Below are 22,608 nucleotides of genomic sequence, written 5' to 3' on the forward strand. Positions count from 1 at the left end.
CCTAAATATATACAAATGTACAGAGGGTTCCACCCCCTCTGGGGTGGGCCCCTTTTTCCACCTCCCTTTCTCCTCCCGTCCACTGGGGCCCATGGCCTGGTCCCCAGCCCTCCCTGGGCACCAGCCTGGGGGTGGAGGGTGTGGACAAGAGGGACCCTTGTGCAAAGCAGCTGGCACTAGGGTGGGTGAGAGCAGGGACCGAGTCCCCACCCTCCCAGTGAGCACCGCCCTCTTCCCCTCAGCTTTGGGCTGCCCCCAAGACTTCGGTCCTAAGAGCGGGAGGCTACGGTGGGGATCTGGGCTGGAGTCCCAGACTCCTGGGTCCTTTTGGACGCAGCACCATCCTAGCAAGCGAAGTCTTCAAAGAGGCCTCCCGGGGGGTGGTGGTTTGGGAGCAGGCCGCTGGTGCCTCCGCCTTCAGCGCGGCCCTGGCTTGGGCAGGTACTCTGCGAGGCGAAGAGCGGGTGGGACGGGGAGAGCTCACGTGGTACCCCCAGGCCTCACACAGCCAGCCTTACCCTGTCCCCTGGGGCAGAGGCCTCAGGGGAGCCCAGGAACCCCCCCCCCCCGCAGGCTAGTTCAGAAGTTATGGGGGGATTCAGTCCTGGGAGAGGACGCTGGCTGTATACAGCGCTCACCCTCACCTGCTCCTTCAGCTCCTGAAGCCCCAAAGTGGAGATGCCCCCAGTGGCGGTCCGGAGGGGGGTCTTGGGACGACGCCACGCCCGCCTCAGTCGGTCCCAGGACACCTGGGGGTTCGGGGTGGGAGGATAGCAGTGGGCTCAGGAAACTCGCTAGAGGAGAAGGATGGGCCCCACCAGGCCCACCTCATAGGACTTGCTGGCCCAGCAAACCCCCCCTAGGACACCCCAGTCCTCCTCACCCATCCCCCTCTCCTGACTCCTCAGCGCGCTCGGGCCTTCCCACCAGTCAGGGGACGCTGGTAAATGACCCTGAGCTTGACCTCCGGCAGTCCAGCTCCACCAGGAAGCCTGCACTGCCCCTCTGCTTTCCCCCCAGCCCTTCCTCCTACCTGCCCCTCCCCATCTGGGTGGCCCCCACCAGGGCCCCATCCCTTGCCTCATAGATGTAGTCTAGGATCTCCAGCAGCGTGAGCACACTGGCTCCGATGAATAAGCCCATCTGTCCCCCGAGGTCCCCTGGGGAGCATGAGAGCAGGGTCAGAGGGGGCAGGCGGGTCCGGTCCACCCCCGTGGAATCGGGGCTGGGGCTCACCCAGCAGGGCTGACAGGCCGTAGGCTGCTCGCTGCTCCATGGCCTCGGATGTCAGGGCTTCAAAAAAGACATCTAGGACCAGGAAGTTCTCCCTGTAGAGACAGGAAGCAGGGTATCCTTAAGGGGCCGTCTTCCTGAGGAGACGGCTGGCGGGACATCCCAGGCCCAGCAGATCCGGATCTGAGGCCCCCCTGTGCCAAGAACCTCCCAAAAGCTGTGAGGTGAGACAGGCCCAGATGCCTGTCAGCTTCATCTTTTGAGGGCTAGCAAAGGGCCTGGGAGAATAAAACAAAACTCCTGGGCCGGCAAGATTCCCACTCCCCGCCCCAACCCCGCCTTCTCTAAAGCAGCAAATAGTTTTCACTTTGACCCATCCCCATACCTCTCTAGAACCTTCAGTGCCTCCCTATTGCTTGACAGTCTACTCCAGAATTCCTCTTCCAGACCTTCAAGACTGCCCATGATCAGCTGCACTGTACCTTCTTATCCAAACCGCTTTTTTATCTGCTTCTTTCCACACAGCCTCCCTGCTGCTCAGGCTGGTCTTGACATCAGCCCATAGATCTCTAACTGGGATGCCTCCCCTCTCTCCTCTTCTCACGGACCCAAACCCGGCGTGCTCAGAGGCCCAGCTCATGCCTCCTCTACTTCCCCTATGCACATTCATCTCTCCTGGGGCCTAAGAATCAGTCCCACACCTTCAAACACGGCCCCATCCGCAAACTGTGGCATGAGTTCTGTGTTATAATCATCTCTGTCCCCATAGGAGCCAGCGCTGGGCTTGGCACTCAGAGGATGCTCAGCATTGGTAGATTGGCTGCAGGGTACCAGGCCCAAGGCTCAGTGGGACCCCTCCTGTGGGCCACCTGGCTCCTCCCCCATCCCTTCCAGTTCCTCTCCCTCTGCACAGCATTCACTGGACATGCATTTAGCGGCTCCAGGTTGCTGGGGGAGAAAGACGCACAAACAGACGTGCAAAAGACATGCAAACACAAAACAGTGGGTAAATGCAACGACAGAAGTATGTACAGGGTGCTGTGGGGGTGCAGATGAAAGGTGTTTGGGCTAAGAAGGGCTCCCCTGGAGGTGGAGACACAGGATGTGACTTGGAGGATGGGTAGGGGTTAGCTAGAAGAAAAAGATCGTGAAAGGCATTCCTGGCAGGAGACTCATTATTAACAAAGATGCAGCCCACTCCCAGCCTCCACCATGCACCAGGCCTGTTGAGGGTGGCCTCCACCACACACAGACACACACTCACAAACGCACACACGCACGCACACACACACATACGTACCGTATGTAGGTCTCATTGCGCTTGTATTTTCTTGCCAGGTACCGGGCTGAGCCCCTGTTGGGGATCTTGACCATGGAGATTTCTTTCCCGTAGCGGGTCAGGTTGCAGGGGGTAGGGCAGAAACATGGGCCTTCGGAGCCCCCACCCAAGGAATCTGCAACACAGAGGCGCCAGCTGCTGTGCGGGGTGGGATGGCCCAGAGGCACACCAGCTGCAGGGAGGAAGCTTAGGGGCTGTCCTGAGGCAGGCACACCCAAACTGAGGGCCCGGTCTGGCCAGCACTGGCACTGCCTGGGGGAGACTGGCTGGGAGTCCCTTCCTGGACCAGCTTCAGACCATCCAAGAAAGTGGGCGGAGGCAGAACCCCCAGCACACTCCTATAGGCTCATCCCTCTGCTGCCCAGCCCCCTGGGACAGAGAGGTCCTCCTGGCTCAGAGGGAGGGCACGGGCCACCCACCAGAGCTAATTAACCACATGAGGCCTCAGACACATGAGGGGCTTGGAGAGGATGCTGGGATGAATGGGATGTATGCATGTGTTCACGTATGCCTACGGATGGGTGGATGGATGAGTGGATACATGGATGGATGGATGGACGGACAGAAGGACAAATGGGCAGGGTTATTACGCTCAGTATGTTCGCCCCCACAGATCCACTCTCCACTCTCCCCACCTTGCTCTGTCCCAGGATGCCAATCTCTGCCAAATGCATCACCTAGACTCCCTGTCCTATGGCTTTGGGTTGGGTTTGGCCAATGGGAGGCCCCGTCAGGATCACAGGGCAAGGAGGGGAGAGATGCCAGGCTTCCTCACTTGTGGTCCCGGCTCCCGGCTCCTGTCCATCTCAGACAGCCACAGGTCCCTCTCTGGGTGCCAGTAGCAACCCCTTCCTTTGCCCCTTAAGGCGCGGGGGCAAGAAAGGCTCCTTAGTTCTGTGGAGTCTCACCACCCCTTGTGGTTCCCTTATCCCCACTTACATCTGTTCCTTCATTAAACACGCTTCAATCACCCCTTTGGCAGATGCAGTTGGTGTGTGGGACAGAGAAGGTGTGATTCTACTGCCGCAGCACCTCAAAGCCGCCCCCGTGGCCCCAGCGTCTGGATTACCGCCGAGCTCTCCTGACCGGTCACCCTGTTCCTAGTCTTCCTCCCCGCTTATCCATCCTCACATCTAATCAGGGTCCCCTTCCTAAAATCAGAAGACATTCTTGCCTTGCCTTAAGCCATTGTTGGCTTCCCAGAGCCTCCCCCGCTCTTTCCAAGCCCTCCTTTGTTCTCTGACCTCCAGCCACACTGACCTTTCTGGGCTCCAGACACACACGCTCTCTCTGGCCACAGGTCTTTAGCACGAGCTGTTCCCACTGCCTAGAACACGTCCCCCCTTTTCACCTGGCTGACTCTTCCACATCCTTCCAGTCTCAGCTCATATGTCACTCCCTCTGGGAATCCTCCCTGCCTGCCCAGGTGAGGCTGCATGCCCTTGCTGGGGCCCTGTAGGATCGCTGAGGTTCCCCTACACAAGGACTAACACGCGGTGCTGTGATGCCCGTCCACAGCCCCGCCAGGCGGTAAGCGCTACAAGAGCAGAGCTCTTGTTCCCACTTTTACCTCTGGCCCCAGTGCAGGCTGCAAACACCTGTAGAATGAATAAATGAATGAATGAATGAATGAAGTGTGGATCAGGCGAGACCTATGGACAGATGGGGTTGCCTTACCCACACCGGTAGCCAGCAATACATCTTTTCTCATACCAAGGGAGAAGACATTTCACTTTCCCAGAGAGGCAAGCTCATTGGCTGAAGCAAGATGAGAAGCCCCGCCCTTCACTCTCAGTTCCGGTTCTCTGCAACCCCCCACCCTGCTCTCTCTACCACAACTGCAAAGGTCCTCAGACCCCTGGAGGTACGGGATAAGGCTCAACCCCCAGGAAAAAAAACACCCAGGAAGAGACTGGGAGGAGGGGAGGCAAGGCAGTGAGGACCAGGGTGCACAGAGAGACGAAGAGGAGGAGGGGGCCGGAGAGGTGGGGAGGGGAGAAGGCAGCACGGACCCAGTGTGTGGTCAGCACACTCGATGTAGATATTTGGCGGGCAGATGGTCTCATTGCCTGAAAGGAGAGAAGATTATTCCTGGAGTCTATAGTTCCATCCACTCTCCCCCCCCATATTCCCAAATGTGGGCACATACATGCATGCACACACATAAATGTGTGCACATGAATTTATACATGCCTGTGCATAGAAGCATGGAGATGTACGCATGCACATATGCACGTAAATCCATGCGTGCTTGCACACACACACATATGCACATGGATTTGCATGCACGTGTTCAAGCACATGCACACAACCTCAAGTACAAAAGTACAGATATGCACAAGTACATGTACGCATAAATACATATTAACAGGCACACAGACATGCACGTGTGCATCCCATATGCATACGTGAAAACATGCATAAAATCCTGAACACATACCATGTACACTCACGTGGGCAGAGACATGCACACATGTTGTCATACACGTGCACCTGCCCCCCTGCACATGAGCAGTGTTCTGCCCTTGGAGGTTCTGGAGCCTGGCAGGGTGACACAGAGAGCTGGCAGGGGGTGGGGTGCCCACCTGGCATGTGCACCATCCGGCAGTGGCAGCGCTGAAGCACGGCCTCCTTTTCACAGCGCAGCCGGCAGGCAGACACACTGTAGGCTGAGTAGCCTTGAAGCTCAGGCTCCCTGAGCGCACTCTCCGCTCGGCAGTTGCCCCAGGGCTGGGGCAGATAGGTCAGCTGCAGAGGTGGGGCATGACGGGGTCACGCACAGACGTCCCACCCGGCCCTCCGGCGCCCACAGCCCCAGTAAAGTCCATGTGAGGGCTGGTGGGATGTGAGCTTCTGGGGGGCAGATCTGGTCAGCATCCCCTCTGAGCCCAAAGGCCCGGCCCTGTGCCTGACCCAGGACCCAGCTGGAGGTGCTCACCCGCTGTTCCTGGCAGGACACAAAGGTCTGGAAACCTGGGGACACGCCGAAGCCCAGCTGGTGGATGTAGGGTGGCTCCTCCTGGCTGTGGATTTGCACTCGGATGCCTGCCTCAAACGACGTCTCGTCTGCACAGTAGAGATGGGCACCTTTGGAAACCCACCCTAGGCAGAGGACCCAGGCCGGAGCCCCTGTCCCTTTCCCGCCTGCGTACTTGTCTCTCTCCAGATGGGCAGGTACTCCTCCTGCTGGATGTCCAGCATGATCTCCAGGCCACTGCCCATGCCCCCCACCCGGCTGGCCAGTGAGCTCTGTGGATCCGCGTTGAAGGTATAACACTTCCCATAGCGAGTATAGACCTGGGAATAAGAGACAGGAGCGGGAGGGGCGGGGGTGTGGAAGGGGGAGATGAAAGACAATGCCTTAGGCTTAGGGTTCCCTGTCCCCTGTGACGGCCACCAGACCTGTCTGGTCACCCCTGTCCCATATCCCAGCAACCAACCGACAGCCCAGCCTCCCTTGAGCTCCATCATTTCTACTGACATCCTCTCTTAGATGATTAAAAGGCACCTCCAGCTTAACATATCAATAGTAGAACTCTTGGACTTCCCTGGTGGCGCAGTGGTTACGAATCCGCCTGCCAATGCAGTGGACACAGATTCGAGCCCTGGTTCGGGAAGATCCCACATGCTGCGGAGCAACTAAGCCCATGGACCACGGCTACTGAGCCTGTGCTCTAGAGCCCGCGAGCCACAACTGCTGAGCCTGCGTGCCACAACTACTGAAGCCCGCGTGCCTAGAGACCGTGCTCCGCAACAAGAGAAGCCACCGCAATAAGAAGCCCGCGCACCGCAACGAACAGTAGCCCCCGCTCACCGCCATTAGAGAAAGCCCGCGTGCAGCAACGAAGACCCAACGCAGCCAAAATAAATAAATAAATAAAATTTTAAAAATTAGCAGAACTCTTGATGTCTTCCCAAATCCTGTCCCCGACCCATTCTCCTCTTATGAGTAAAGGGCCCCACTACCTACCTAGTTTCTCAAGTCAGAATCCCTGAACTCTCCCTCTCCCTGTAGGTTGGTTGCTGGGATATGGGACAGGGGTGACCAGGCATACAATGCAGCTGCTGTCCCAGGCAATATCTATTTAGAATCCATCTACTCTCCTTCCATCTCATGTTCCCCTTTCACCATCATCTCCCCCCCGGCCACGGCGGCAGGCTCCTAACTGGTGCCCTTCATCGGTCTTTGCCTCTCTCTCCAAAGCCATTCACTACACAGTAGCCAGAGTGTTCATTCTAAACTGAGGAGATCCAATCAAGCCACTTGCCAACTTGAAGTCCACCAATGGCTTCCCATATCCCAGAGCATAAAGCCAAATTCCTTCCCTTGCCTGAAAGTCTCCACGTGAGGTAACCTTTGCCTCTGTCTCCTGCCTTTCCACTCCCAGATCTCTGAGACAAATTCAAAGTTTCGGAGCGAGTTCCCTGCCCAGGCCTTTGTTCACGCAGTTCCCTCTCCTGGAATGTCTTCCCAAATCCTGCCCCCAGTTGGCATGGCTAGCTGCTCATCTTCTAAGCCTGAGGTTAAGTGTCCCTTCTTCAGATGCACACTCCTATACCACACACACGTTCCCAGTGTCAGCCTCCCCTCATCAAAAGCATTTGTTGGTTTGCTCAAAGTCCTCATCAAGACCTGAGATGATCTTGCTTATCTGTTTGCCTCTGTGTTCATTGCTCATCTTCCCCCCACTAGAATTCATGCTGCACAGGGGCAATGAGTCCAGCACCTGTTCCAGGGCGGGGCACAAGGAATACTTTAATACGCGGTTCCGCCGGCGCAGAAGCAGCCAATCTCGCTTTTCCTCTGCAGAGAGTCCTCCCATGTGAACACCAGATGGCGCTGCAGCCCCGGAGATGGAAGCCGAGGCTCTGGCGGGGACAGAGCTACCGATGGGAGTTGCGAGCAGCTGGGGTCGGGAGGAAGTTGAGGGAGAGGCAGATGGGAGTCCCCCCCTGCCAGGCTCACCCCACAGAGACCAGCCCCCGGGTCAAACCCATCACAGGCGGTACCTTCCCTGGGGGTAAGGAGGTCAGCGCACTCAATCACTCTCTCTCTCCCCGGCCTCTGTCCCTGGGAACATTTTCACTCTGGTGAAAGCTGGGAGAAAAGGCATGAGGCAGTGTAAGGGAAAAGACTCCTAAACGCCTGGCTCCAGAGGGAGGCTGTGGAAGGGAGAGGGCTGGGTGGAGGGCGGTAGGAGCGAGGCGTTCTAAGAACTGGGGGCCTGGGGGTGCCCTCGTTGTGAGGCAGGGTTGTCTCCCATCCCCATCCCCCTAGTGTAATTGCCCTGCTGATTCTCCCCTCTCAAGACAGTTCTTCTATCACCCAAACACCCTGCCTCAGATTCCCAAAACAAAAGCGCGCAAATAACAAGAACTGCACAGTTTACAAAACATGGCAGCATCTGCCACCCCATTTCATCTCCTCAGCCACTCTGGTATCAGGTAGGTTTAATTAGCCTGATTAATACAGATGAGGAAACCAGAGCTCAGAGAGGTGATGTGACTTGCCCAAGGTCACACAGCTTAGGGGGAGAGGTGGAACTCATTGAGATGCAAGACCCAAGGTGTTCCCACAATCCATTGCTGGCAACTCCCCCAACCCAAGCTTACAGCACCCCAAGCCCCGGCTCCTGCTTCAACCCCATCCAGCTGAAATAAGACTGGAGTCTCAACGCTCGACCCCTTTTCCTCCATCCCTCCTTCCCTTGCACTCCACTCCTCTATACCTTCCTTACTCTCTTCTCCATATCTGCTGCCTCTCAATTCAATTCCTCACCTGTCCCTCCCCCCTCCTTCTGCACCCTCGCCACCTTCTGGGTTCCACTCCTTGACGTTGTCTGTATCACCCCTGCCGCAGCTCCCTGTTGTGTGTCCATCTGGGGGCAGGAGTAGGCATCACTGACAGTCCCAGAGCATCTGCTCTGCCCCAGGCACTGCACTAAATGCTTAATATGTTCTTTCCGATGGAATCTCACAATGATCCTACATCCTACAGATAAGGAAACTGAGGCTCCGAGAGGTTGGCTGATTTGCCAAGGTCTCCAAGATCAGTGCTTCTCAAACTTTAATGTGCACCCAAAGCACCTGGGGATCTTGCTAAAATGCAGATTCTGATTCAGTAAACGTGTGTTGGGCAGCAAGACTGAGATTCTGCATTTCTAACAACCTGCTGGTCTGCAGACCGCACCGTGAGTAGAAAGGCCCTAGTCGAAGGGGCAAGAGTCCAGCGAGACAGGCTGACTCTAGACCTGTGCTTTACATGCCACTGGAGGGAGGAGAGCCCTGAAGAGGGCTGAGGGCAAGATCCCTGTGTCCTCAGTGGTGGGGGAAAGGCAGATGGGGGGAATATGTAAGTATTTGTCCCAAATCTCAAAGCACTCATCCCCTTCCTATTTTGGGCCAAGAAGATGCTGGAATCAGCTCTTGCTGCTGCAGCCGTTTTTCAGTGTGTGCTCCAGTTGGGAGGCTAAACAAGGCATGGGCTGCATGGGGGAATCCCAGTAGTGAGCTGCTCACTCGCGCCCCCCGGTGTGCAGCGGCTGACCCTGACCGCTGGGCACTGTCATGGTCTCTCCCATGGGACCATGGACTCCCTGAGGCTGGGAGCCCCATTTCATCATCTTGGTATCCCCAGAGCCCAGTGCAATTTGCAGAAGGAGGAGTGAGGTCGAGGGAAGGAATGCAAAGTGGACATTATCAAACATTCCCACTTTGTACTGGGTCCTGTACTTTTGATCTAGTTTCTCCTTTGAGCCTCCAAGAAAACCACATGAGGTAAGCATTGTAGCCCCCATTTCATGTTGAGGAAGCTCAGAGAGGGAAAATGACTTGGCTAAGGGCACACAGCAAGTAAATGACAGCAGAGATTCGAGCAGAACTGAGCCTGATGCCAAAGCAGAGTTAGTGCTTATAAAACACCTGGTAGGTGTTCAGTGAATGAATGAGTCTGGTAGCCTCCTGAACCTGGGTGGGGCTGGGGCAGCCTCCCTGCTCGATACCTCCACCACATAGACACAGACACGGGCTACCTGACACTGAAACTCTCCCTGTACAGGGCAGAGCCAACTGGGAAGGCTTTGGCTCCAATGGCTTCAGATGGTGGTGGCTACCTGGTACGCCTGCCCTTGAGGCGACTGTGTAGAGTGGGGGTGACAAAGGGAGATGGGTGGAAGGACTCTGGGTCTGCTGATGGACAATGGTCTGCAGGGAGTAGACAGGCCAGACTGGCAGGGCCAGGACACCTGCACAGCCCGGGTCAGGCCCGACTGTGGGGCAGAGCAGAGCAGAGCATTGCCCTGGAGACGGTCCCTGGGCCAGGCAGGCAGCAGCGGGTGGAACCACCAGCTCCTAAGTGGCAGAACTCTGGTAGCAGCACAGCCCACATCTTCTTCCATGGAGACGGCACGGCCGCTCTGCCACAGGGTCCCACTGGCTGTCCACTGCTCTCTCCTGAATGGCCCCAGAGGAGGGTGTGTGGACAGGAGTTGAGGGTCCAGAGTCCAGCCACGGAAAGGGGCAGCTCCTGGGCTAGGATGTGCCCTGATGGGCCAAGGGGCTATTTCCAGATCCCCGCCCCCCCCCCACCAGCCTCAGCCTCTGGGCCCTGTCCCCATCTCAGAGCCCACCTTCTTCTTCCGTCTGGCTCTCCCTCTTCTCGGCCCTCCCTTGCTCTCTGCCTTCACTCCTAGGTCCATCCCCCTGGCCCTGGGCTGAAGCCCTCCAGACCTAGGCTGGACGGGTTCTAGATAGGTCTGTGTCCATGCTGCAGGCAGACCCGTGGACCAGCTTCCTTCCTGCCAGCACTCTGCCTGTCCCTCTCAGACCACCTCCCCTTTAGTGTTGGCCTGGACCCTGCCCTGGGTCTGTCCATCTCCCTAGCCTCGGTCGCCTGATCTGTCTCTCTCTCAGGTCTTTCTCCATCCTCCTGGCCTGTCTGTCCTCAGCATCTGATCAGTTATCCATCTGGTCTGTGTCTCTGTCCCTTGCCCTCTGTCAGCCTGTCCGTCCCCCTGGCCTCGTCTTTCTCCCATTGGCCTGGCTGCCCCCCAGCCTCTCTGTTCTTTTGCCCGCTGCATCTCTATACTGTTTCCTTTTCTCTCTATTCTCCAGTCTAGGTGTCCAGTCACTGACTCTTGTATTCCTCCTCTTGACTTTTCCCTGGGCCTGAAGCCACCTCCCCAAGCCAGGAACCCCTCCCCAGGCGCCCTTCCCTCCCCTCCAGGTCTGCCCTAGACGATGATCAGGGTCGGAGAGATCAGTCCAGAGCTTGCTCCTCTGAGCAGTGGCTTCTCTCTCAGTCCCTTGAGTTCCATCTGTCCACAGCTCCCGTTTCCTCGCATTCTTACCCACCCCTCCCCAACCCCTCATCCTCCCTGCAGTCAAGGAGCCCACAGGGTTAACAGGCAATTAGCAGGGCCAGGGCTCAGAGCGGTGGGGGAGAGGGCTCCTCCGCCGGGCCCGCCAGGAGATAAGAAGCAGCCAGGAACAGCCAGGCTGGGCTAATCCCAGCGCTAATCTGCAGCCTGGGCTTTATCTCCAGCGCCTTCTGGGCACCCTGCCTCTGCCGAGGCCTTGGCACCTCCCCCCAGCCCTCTTTTCCATGGCTGCTTTATCCCTCCAAATTCCATCAGCCCTCTCCTGATGTGGTCCGGCCCCATGCCTCTCACTTAGGCCCCTGGAGCGAACTCCCCTTAATCCTGCAGTGCCCTGGGGTCCAGAGTGGGCCAGTGGAAGTGGGTACCTCTTCATCTGCCCTGGACTGTGGCCGGCATCCCAATTCAGATGGTCCTGGGGCCCCAGCTTCACTCAGGGGTGGCCCAAGCACCCAGGTTCCAAGCCTTCTCCTCCTCTGTCCTCGCCAGGGAAGATAGTACCAACTCAGAATGCCTAAGGTGTCTGCGCTGGTCAGAACCGGGAGGTAACTCAGTCCAAACCCTCACTGTACAAAGGCCAAATTGGAAGCCTAGAGATGGCAAGGGACATATCCAAAGACATACAGAAAAAAGAGGGCACGTTCAGAACCTGAGCCCAGTCCCCCACCCCCCACTGGGCCCCAGCATTCTCCACTAACCTCCATCACCCCCCTGGGGGTCAGTAGACCCTGATCCCAGCTCTGGCTCCACCAGTGACAGCTGTGTAACCTTGGTTAGTAAAGTGATTTTTTTACTTCTTTGGTCCTCAGTTTCCTCATCCGTCAAGTGGGGATAGAAATTCCTGCTCGACTTAGTTCACAGGTTTGTTATAAGTCTCAAAAGAAATGAAGTAGGTGAAAGGCATTTGCAAGGTAACATCATATACATGAGGCCTCAATATTAGTAATAAGAGTGTTGTGGAGACCAGTAAGGCCCAAACTGGGGCAGAGATCGACCATTGAATCTGGTGCTGGAAAAGGATCCACCTAAGCTTCATAACATGGAAAAATGGGTGCACATTTTGGAGCTGACAGAATAGGGTTCAAGTCCTGGCTCTGCCCCCAGCCTTGGACAAACAACCGTGGGTGGCGATTTAACCTCTCTGAGCCTCAGTTTACTTATCAGTAAAAGGGGGAATGGTAATTCCTCCTCCTAAGGTTAGTAGTGAAGATCAGAGATAAGTCCAGAGGGATGTGTGCAAGGTGCCCAAGAAAGCAGGGGAGCCCATTTAGGGAATCTTCTCGCCAAGACGGTGCGGCCATTTGATCTCGGCTCCCCACTGGGCCCATTCTCACACGGCATCATGCACCTTGGTAAAGGCCCTCTCAGCAATTGTGGGAGAGGATGGAATTCTGTCAGAGCAAACCCCCCAGGGTCTGAGATCTGGCTGTCCTATCAGAGGAGGGCACAGGCCTGCAGCCCTGCCCTTACTGTCTGTGGGATTCGGGTTCAGTCATTTAACCTCTCTGACCCGCCACTTTTCATCTGTACAACAGGAATAATAATAGGCATGTCAGAGGTGTTATGAGGAAAGAGATAATGTACACAGATAATAGCCACAGTTAACATTTATTCAGTGCTTACTCTGTGTCAAGCATAGTCCTAAGCCTTTTATATCAATTAACTCCTTGATTCTCACAAAAACCCTCTATTGGAGGTTTCTAAACATCTCCATTTTACAGACAAGACAGTGGAAGTCCAGAGAGGGTAAGGAGCTGGCCAGAGTCACATGACGTGGCAGAGGAGGGAACCAGGTGATCTGGCACTGGACTCTGCGTTAACAGCCACTGCGTGCTGAAACATACCTGGCACAGCCCCAGTGAATAGGAGGTGCTTAAGAAATGGTGGGTGGGGACTTCCCTGGTGGCACAGTGGTTGGGAATCCACCTGCCAGTGCGGGGGACACGGGTTTGAGCTCTGGTCCAGGAAGATCCCACATGCCGTGGAGCAACTAAGCCCGTGCACCACAACTACTGAGCCTGCATGCCACAACTACTGAGCCCGCGCGCCTAGAGCCCATGCTCCACAACAAGAGAAGCCACTGCATTGAGAGGCCCGCACACTGCAACAAAGAGTAGCCCCCGCTTGCCGCAACTAGAGAAAGCCCACGTGCAGCAACGAAGACCCGATGCAGCCAAAAATAAATAAATAAATGAATAAATTTATTTAAAAAAGAAAAAAAGAAATGGTGGGTGTTCACATCACACTTACTTGTCCAACACCGTTCCTTGAGCCTGTACAATACGCCAGGTACTATGCCTGCTACTGGGGATGACTCGGAGAACAAAATCACTGGTCTCTGCCCTGAGGGAGCTGGCTATCTGGCCCCAAAGGCATTCATTCATTCCAAAAGTGTTTATTGAGCACCTAGGCTGGGAGCCAGGTATACAGCGGTGGTGAACAAAGCACACAAAACCAACAATCCCAGGGACAGGCAAATCACTACTGCTGGGATAGGTGGTATGATAGGGAGACCAATCCAAGTCCCCTGAGAGTGGAACGGGAATTCGACTTGGGTTGGAGAGTATAAAGCTTCCCAGAGCAAGCGCACTCATCCACCCAGGAAGGGCATCCGATCACACCACAGTCAGACACAGGGAGAATACCCCCCACCCCACCCCACCCCGGCCCTAGTGCGCCTGCCCTCCCCCTCAGGGTCAACGCAGCATCCCCCCAGCCCCCAGCCACCCAGGTGCTCTTCAAGGCGACTTCTTCTCCAAGGTAGAAGTGCTTGTGAGTCTAGGAGGAAATGGGCACGACGTTTGAGCAAATGTAAACGCGTGGGCAGTAGTGGAGAAGTAGGAGACAGTCAAGGCCGTACGACTCCAGGCTGAGGCCAGGCTGAGGCCGAGCTGGAGCTGGGAGCCCGAAGCCCTTGGGGCCGTGGAAGAACACGGTGATCTCAGGGAGCGCCGCGTCTCCACTGGAGAGGAGAGAGCGGGGTCTCCAGGACGCAGGTAAACAGCCAAACCTGTTCCCAGGTAGCGACCGCATAGGCCTTAAACCCTAGAAAGTCAGTTTTGCAGACGGGAATATTTTTAATTTGTAACGAAGTCCTTCCCTGACGTTCCAGCCCTCGATGCAAAGTTATTCGTTAAGAGCTTGCCTACACAGTGGATCGCATCCGTGTCCAGGAGGGAGTTCAGGAACCGAGACCCAGGAGGTGGAGGAGATGGAGGAGGTGGGTGAGTGCGCCCGAGCCTCCAGGCTGGGCCCAGCCGCACCCAGAAGGCCGCACCCACCGCCTCGTGCTCCTCGCCGCCCCCCTCCTCCCTCCCGCGGGGCAGGCATCCATCGCGGCGCCCGGGCGCCCTCCCTCCGGTCTTCTCCGGGCTCCTCCATTCTCCTCCCGGGGTTTGCCTCATTTGCATTCCTCCGGCTCCCGGCTCCTCGGCAAAGTGACCTCCGCACACAGCCGCGCCAAAGGCTTCCACCGCGGAGGGAGACACCGCCTCCCGCCGCGCTCCGCGGCCGCGGAGGAGCGAGGGGCGCGAGCCGGCACGGCGGGGCGGCGGCCCGGGCCCCAGCGGATGGATGCAGAGGGAAAGGCCCGGTGCCGAGGGACGCAGAGGGACTCGGATGGGATTTGAACCCGCGGCCTCAGATCCTCAGCGGGGCGGGAGTGGGACGTGGAGGTCAGCACAGGCCGGCGAAGCTGCGGCCCCGAAATGGAACCCCAGCTTGGAACCCGGGGCTCCCCGACACCCCGTTTGCTCCCCCTGCACCCCTACTGGAGAGGAGCCAGCCCTACCGGGCAGTCGCCCAAGGGCCCCCAGCCCTTCCGGGGGCCTCCTCAGCCCCCAGCCCCGCTCTCCTGGCCCGCCGAGCCGCCTCCCCTCCCCCCCTTTGGTATTTACACCTTTCACACATTTGTAAAGCTATTATCCTGTCCACGCTTAGTCACCGCTGAGCCAAGCGCCACGGATTTAGCTCCTTTAATCTTTCCTCCTAAATCAATCCTCCATTTCCCCTTAATCATCCCGTGGCTCCTCTCTGAACTCTCTTGCTGCTGCCTGTGCCTGTCTTTCTGGAACTGTTCCCCCTCTGACTGAAAATGGGTGTCCCAAGGGCATGGTGAACATTTGCGGGGGGGGGGGAGGTTGGATTTTCAGCGCTGCCAACCCCGGCCTCCTCGGGGCCTGAGCGCCGGGGAAGAATTGCAGATACCCCCTCCCTCTTCTGGAAAACACACAGCACTCTGAAGCCTCTTATCTCCACCCACGGGGTCTCTGTCCTCCTCCTGCCTTCCCACCCGCCATTCATGTGGGATGGCTCCAAGACCCTAAGCCTCCACCAGGATTTACAAAAAAACAAAACCCCCAAACCCTCAGGCCTCCTGTCCACGGTTCTGGCTGTCCCCACCCCCTCTGCCCAGCTGCTCCAAGGAGGTGGCATTGCCAGGAGAATGACAGGGAAACACTGATAACAGCCTGAGGCTGCCCTCTCATTCCCTCCTCCAGGGAGGCTGTCCATCTCTTCCCGCCACCCTGAGTCTCCACCCCGCATTCACTCCCCCTCCTCCGCCCAGTGACCTCAGCCTGAGTAGTCCCGAAACTCTGCACTCCGAGTACTCCTTGGGGCGCTCCTGCCTCCCTGCCCCCTGGTCCTGGTCCTTTCTGTCCCTGGCCTGGGCTTGGCAGAGACAGGCCTGCCACCAGCCGCGAGAGGGAGCAGATTCCTCCCGAGAAGCAGAAGGGCCGGGGTGGGTGTCCAGGAAGGAGCACGGGCAGAAAGAGGGAGGACAAGAGGGAAACGCGGGGGCCATTTCTTCAAAGGCTAATCAGCATCTTCCGGCAGTGCCACGAGAAGCTGAGCTGATAATGAGCCCAGCTCGGGGCTGATGCCTGATTAATGAAGAGGCCACGGGGCTGCAGAGCAGGGCCAGGTGGGGCACGTCCCTCCTGGCATTCCCCGTTGCCCTTGCAGGCCAGCCCCGGGTAACAGTCACAGTCCCTGCCGCTGGTTGCTGGGCTCAAATCCCCCTCCGGCAACTCCACCGGCCAATGGGAGGCGGCCAGGCTGAGAGCGCCCCCTCCAGGAGGGCCTGAGGGGCAGCAGCCAGCAGTGGGGCAGGCGGTGGGGAGGGCAGGCACGCTGGGTCCTGCAGTCGGAGTTGTAGCTAGACCTCTGAATGTTTTTTTTACTCAGGAAATTTTTAATTAAAATAATCAAGACTCGGGGCTTCTCTGGACAAATTGGAAGACCCCCTAACACCGGGCATCCCTGACCACAGGGCAACAGTTAGCTGGGGCTGAGAAACAGCTGCTCCCTTCAAGGGTAAGTGACCTTCACTTCCCCTCATACCCCACCCTTCCCTACTGTGTGCCTTCTCAGACCTGATCTGCCTGGCTCCCGAAGGCAGGACCACCCCTGAACTAGATGTTGAACTAAACGTTCTCCAGGTTCACGCCTCAGGAGAAGGTGGGGCCGGAGGGCACGGAGGGCTGGGCTGGGAGTGAGGGTCCGAGGTAAGCTCATCCGGTAGATGAGAGGCCGCAGTGGGAATCTTCTCCCTTCCGGAGTCGCGGGGGCAAGGGGCAGCCCTCAGGCCCTCGGCGCCAGTGGCGGAGGCCTGGAGTTGGGACGTCTGTGGAGTAGCCCCTCCCACAATCAAGGAGTGGGTGCAGAGACTGTCAGTACCGGCCTGACCACACCAGGGAAGGGGCGGGCTCAGGAGGAAGCTTGGATAGAAGGCCGGGGATGGCGGAGGAGCCTGGAATTGTGGGCTGGGGGAGCCAGAGAGTGAGGGAGGGCTGGCACGCAGCTCCCTCTGCCTCAGAGCCGTCCCGACTGAGCTGGGGTGGGGCTGGGAGAGGAGGGAAGGGGGCAGGGAGGAGGACTGCCCAGCTGGAAGAGGCCTTGTCTAATTGTGCCTGATTAGCAGAGAGGAAGAGAACAGGGCGAGTGATTAATAGTCACGGCAGTCACCAGCGTGTGGGGAAGGAGGGTTGGGAGGCGGGGAGGGAAGGCTGACAGCCCGAGAGGGGATAGAAACAGGGAAGTGCCCACAGGTCTCTGGTCACCTGCACCTCCGGGGGCTGCCTGGACCCCGGAGGACCCCACAGAGAGGGGCTGGCCCTCCCCCTGCCTCCTCGTGGATTCTCTGCCTTCCCCATGCCTCGATTTTCCAGACAATAGAATGGAAAAGACCAAGGTCATGTCCTGCACCTGGGAAGAAAGGTGTATCTGTTCGGTGGTGTTTCCAGACACCTCGATGTCCCCAGACACAGGCCCCATCCTCAGCTCAACCGGGGACCTCAGCCCGGAGAGGAGATGGCCGGACTTCTGATCACAGCCCACCACCATCACTTTATATCCTTTGATGCCCGTTGGAAAGCCTAGCCCTGACCAACCTGGCAGCCTGAACCACGTCCCCAGGACCACCTAGAGCAGCACTGTCTGATATGGCAGCCACTGGCCACACCCCGCTGTTTGAATAGAACCTTCATTCTCTCTGTCACACTAATCACACTGCAGATGCTCACTGGCCTGTGTGGCTAGTGATGACCACGCTGGACAGCGCAGATGCAGGACATTTCCGTCATCACAGAGTGTTCTGTGGGACAGCACGGATCTCAAGTGTATGCATTACTACACATGCACACGCGTGCCTGAGACCTGGGGAGGGTTGGGAAGCATGGGGATGCTATAATAGGGTGGGGGGCGGAGGCTTGAGGGTCAAGAGAGGAGGAAGGCTAGGTGATGGAGACTAGCGAAGATGCCAGCACGTAGGTTGGAAAACAGCAGGTGGTGCTGGGAACAGTCAGGTTAAAGAGAGCCAGGAGTTGGGGTGGTGGCATTTCTAACAGCTGACACTCTGAGTGCACGTGGTGTGTGTGCCAGGCAGTGTGCTATGCCCTTTACAGCCACCTCTTTTAATCCTCACAACCACCCGAATTTTTTTAGGTTCTAATATTCTATATCACGAATACAGAAACTGAGGCTCACAGAAGCTAACTTCTCCAAGGCCACCCAGCCAAGGTTTGAGTCCAGACCGTCTGGCTCCCGAACCCACACACTTGACCACTCCACCGTACAGTCCCCAGCTGAGAGGAGACGCTGGAATTTAGAGCCACATTTTACAGCTGAAGAGACGAAGCCTAGGAAGAAAGAGTGATTTCTGCCTTCTAGTAAGTGGGCAGGCTGAGAGCAGCCGCAGGGGGGAAAGTATAGATGGGGCTTGGCGCGCTGGGCTGGGGGAGCGGACGGCGGTAGGAATTGAGGAGGAAGAGAGAACATATAAGTGGTGGTGGAGGTGGGAGTGGGTTGGTATGAGACTGGGTGAGGAGGGGGGCGGCGAAGAGAAGAGATGGGATGAGCTGGGTGGAGGGGCATATGGGTGGAGAGGTGGAAGCATCGCTCCTCTCTCTCGCCTCTCTCCCCTCCCCTCCTCTCCAAACCTCGCCCAGGCTGCTTCATCTGTTAAGCCTTCCCAGCCCTCTTCAGCCCAGAATGGCCCCTCTCTCTGAACCCAGGCTCTTACTATCCATGTAACCTCGTTTGGCAATTAATCCCGGCACCTCCTGACACTGCTTGCATGGCTGGTTAACTCCTCCATTGGCAAAGCTTTTTAAGTGTCCCCATCCCAGCTCCACCACAAGACTGGAGGCTGCTTGAGGACAGGGACTGGGGACCAGGGCTCCCCTTCTTTGTTCTCCACCGCAGCACCTGGCAGCGAGCCTGGCACACAGTAGGTGCTCAGAACTCCGTGTTGATTGAGGGACTGATTGGGAATCAGTGAGGGGATATTAGGGAGCGTGGGGGTGAGAGCGACTGCAGTGGTAACAGAAGCAAGAGCGGCAGCTGAGGGGACTGGGGGAGGGCATTTTACCCGGAGTAAAAATAGGCTGGAAAATGTGACATTTATTAACTTGGATTCCGGAAGAAAGGTCACAGCAGAGTGGGGAGTGGGAAGGAGGAAATGGGGAAAGCAACAGAAAACACATACCTTCCCCAAAGCGCGTCGTTGTCTCTGACCATCTCAGCACACGTGCCCTGGCAGGTTCCCACCACTGATTCCTGCACCCATCACCCCTCCATCGATCCCACATCCCCATCACGGGCTCCATATTCTCACCACGGAGTCTACTGTGGACCTCATGTCCTCATCAGAGACCCCTGATGTCTTTGTCTCCATACCCCTTCTCCAGTCTTGCCCACACAATACACCCCCATCTTCCCCGTTACCGTGGATCATCCCATCCCAACCATAATCCCAGACCCTTGTAAACTGGCAGCAGACTCAGCCTTGGAATGCCAGGTCCAAGGGAGAGTTACACTCAGCACATGGGGGGTGGGGTTTGGGCAGAAGGGCATGGAGACTAGGCTGAGTGGGGGGACAGGTGGATCCAAGGGGAATCCCTGGCCCCCCGTGCTTGCTTTGCTCCTCTGCCCCTCATTGTCCTGCTGCAGCCCCAGAGCAGAGACCCACAAACTTCTGTCCTTTTCTCTCCATCCTCAGGGTACGAAAGGGCCTGTGGGATGTCCACCCTCACCTCTGCCTGGCCATCCCCAGATCCACAGGGACTCGCCAGCTTTAATCCGGGGGCTCCCTGTTCCCATATCCTCCAGGCACCTCCTCCTTTCCTGGAGGCCAGGCAGCTACCCCCCGCCTCCCTCACCTTGCTTCCTTGCCCCTCTATCTCTTCCTTCCCTCCCCTCCCCCTGAGGCTTCATTACTCTTCCTCTTGCCCTTCCACCCCTCACCGGGGCCTGGGACACAAACTCCCACTCAGGGACACAAAGGCCCCATTGATTTCTGCCCCAACAGCACCTGCTGACACGGGCTCTGTCCCCACCCCCAAAACTCAGGAGTGACGATGTCTCACAGAGGAGCCCCACGGACCCGAAAGGCCACATTCACACACTGCTCCTTAGGGACAATCGCTTTGAGAGCGTTGAATTTTTCCTGGAAGAAGGGGCGTGCAGCTGGACAACAGGCCCCCGCCATCCCCTCCCCGCCCCGGTTCCTCTCCCAGCACATCCTCCTTCTCGTCCCTTCCTCCATTTCTACGCAACTCCCGCCATCCAATGGCAGGAGGACCCCGAGGCTGCAGGCATGGTGGGGGCAGGAACACGGGTGGAGCATGTTTCCTGGTGCTACTGAGGCAGTGAGTGAATGAGAGCCCGCGTGCGGGCGCCGGGCCATGAGAAGGAAAAGGTCCCCATCTGGGGCTGGAGCTGGAGGCTGGGCTGGATGGGCACCACGTCGATGCCATGTATTTGCACACGCGCTGGGCGGTGGTCACAAGAATGAAAACACACCCCCCACACACCACACGTACACAATGCCGGGGGTAAACTGTGGACTGGGGACAGCAACTCAAGCACCAGGAATAATAGACAGCCTGTGACTATGGGTGAACGGAGCACCGACAGACAGACAGACAGCATACAAGACACACTTCACACACACCTCACACACCCGATTGTGGGAGGTGTGCATGGGAGGGTAGCCCAAGCCAACACTCCACTCCACTCCTCGTGAGAGTGTGTGTGTGTGTTTGCACATATGTGAGAGACGGGGAGCAGGGGCTGAGGCAGGTGGGGGTGTCACAAGAGGGGACAGCATCCACGGTGTGACCCTGTCCTCAGCAGCTTAATAAGAGCTGGGATGTGGGCACGGGGATGAGCAGCTCTCTGGGTGCGTGGGTGTGCAGGTGTGCACGTGAGTGTAGTGACAGGGACACTGTGTGAGAGAGTGTGCAGGAAACTATGTCCCCATGCGGTAGGGGTGTGTGTGTGTGTGTGTGTGTGTGTGTGTGTGTGTGTGTGTGTGTGTGTGTGTGTGTGTGTGTGCGCGCGCGCTGGGCAGCAGTGAGGGTGAGCCATGCACCTAAGAGTGAATGAGTGACCCTCAGTGTAAGAGCCAGAGCCGTGCAAGAACCAGGAAACAGAGGGAGGGCCTGCAAAGCGGGAGAAGCTGGAGGGGCAGCGTGAAAGAGGGATGTGTGAGCGAGTCAGTGAAAGGGGGTGTGTGTGAGAGACACTGGCACCCAGTGTACGCGAAGATCGGCTCTGTCCAGGCTGCCTGCCGGGCCAGCTCCCCCAGAGGCAGCCCTGAGTCCCCCCTTTGCTGGAGCCCCCAGAACACCCTCTCCCCATCGCCCTTTTGGGTGGGGAGAAGAATCCAGTGGCCACAGGAGAAAAGGAGAGCAAGAGAAAAGCGGGGGTCACTTGGTCCGGCTGTAGCATGGTGCATCCCTCCCCTGCAAGCTGACCAGCTTCTGGGCCCCCGGGCCCACTCCAGGACCCTTGGCCCCCAGACCTAGGCTCTGCAGCGGCGGCAGAGCCCGAAGAGAGTGGCAGCAGCAGCACGGTAAGCCCCCACGAGCGTCCACTGCTCCATGCTGGGGAGCCCGAGGGCAACACCGGGCATGGGGGCGACACGAGGCCAGCCTCTGGCGGCGGCAGGAGGGGAAGCCCTGATGAGGATGCCCTGCGCACCACTCCCTCCCCCACCGCCAGCCTCTGGCCACCCCAGGCTGGGCGGGCCGGCTGGCAGGACTCACCACGGAGAAGTTGCTGGCGGAGCAGTGGTGCCCGCTGAAGTTGCAGCTCTTGAGCATATCCGCGAGCTGGTGGCCAGTGCGGTTGAGGATGTCTACCATGTCGGGCTCCGGGTAGCGCAGACCAGCGGCACGGTGCCCGTCCCGGTCTTTGGGGGGCAGCCCGGTCAGGTTGGCCAGGTGGAAGATGTCGGCGTCGCTGAGTGCCGAATGCCGGAAACGGTTGATGTTGCAGAGGGTGACGGCCGGGAAGCCCGCCACTGGGGCTGGGGCAGCCGGGTCCATTACCACCAGGTGAGGCCGGGTCAGGTAGCCCCGGGCGAGGCCGGCCGCCTGGTACAGGAAGGCAGCCAGCGAGGTGAGTAGGGCCAGTGCCCACAGGGTTCTGCGCAGTCCATGGGGGCCTGGGCCACAGGCCCGGCCCAGCCCGTGCAGAGTGCTGGTGCTGGCAAAGGTGGCCAGGTCCCGGGGGGCTGATGCCCCCCGCGCGGCCCCCAGGAGGCTCTGCTCATCCCCTGCCTCCTTCTCCTTGGGTTTCGCATCCTCCTCTGCAAATTTGATTTTGCACACAATCTCGATCGGCATCTGTGCCCAGCTGCTGGGACTGGTTGGAGCCTACCTGCCCCTGTCCCTCCCTGGCCAGCAGCCCCCGGTGCCCTCCGGAGTGGCTGCGGGGGCAGCGGCTGCTCTTCTAAACTCAGGGCAAACGGGAAGAGGACGGGGACAGGGTGGGGGCCTGAGGTGGGGGAGTCACTCCCACTCTCGGCGACTCCGCAGCCCTGGCGCTGCCGCTGCCGCTGCCGCTGCCGCTGACGCCTCTGCCGCCGCTTGTCTCTCTCCTCGATCGTCTCCTTGTGGCTTCCCTTATCAGCACCGGCACAGCTGTCAGCCCCTGCGTGTGTCCCTGCGAGCGAGCGAGCGAGCGAGCGAGCGAGGGAGCGAGGGAGCGAGCGCTGCTCCGCCACGCCGCGCAGCCCCAGCCGCTCCGCTCAGCATGTGCTCCGGAGCCCACCCCGTGCTTAATAATTCAGGACATGTCAACAGCGTTTCACCGGCGGCACGGGCGGCAGGAGCCAGGCCAGGGGAGGGGGCAGCCCCCAGCCCGGGACAGGGA

General features: G+C 58.2%; 1 protein-coding gene across 2 annotated transcripts; it reads right to left on the bottom strand.

The window, feature by feature from the left end:
- Nucleotides 1–229: 229 nt before the first annotated feature.
- ASIC4 (acid sensing ion channel subunit family member 4) lies at nt 230–22,079 on the bottom strand (the record flags this gene model as incomplete). 2 transcript variants are annotated; one of them, XM_082657848.1, is made up of 10 exons in its annotated part: nt 230–446; nt 645–749; nt 1,081–1,160; nt 1,237–1,328; nt 2,534–2,687; nt 4,585–4,641; nt 5,158–5,320; nt 5,511–5,638; nt 5,725–5,869; nt 21,498–22,079. In XM_082657848.1, 10 exons carry the CDS (start codon nt 22,077–22,079, stop codon nt 345–347), a joined length of 1,608 nt encoding a protein of 535 aa, XP_082513974.1. In that variant the 3' UTR covers nt 230–344. The 2 variants fall into 2 exon arrangements, with proteins under 2 accessions (XP_082513974.1, XP_082513975.1); XM_082657849.1 differs by lacking the exon at nt 4,585–4,641.
- Between the last annotated feature and the right edge of the window lie 529 nt (nt 22,080–22,608).

Source organism: Grampus griseus (genome assembly GCF_964374135.1).
Source record: "Grampus griseus genome assembly, chromosome: 7".
Classification (NCBI taxonomy): Eukaryota; Metazoa; Chordata; class Mammalia; order Artiodactyla; family Delphinidae; genus Grampus; species Grampus griseus.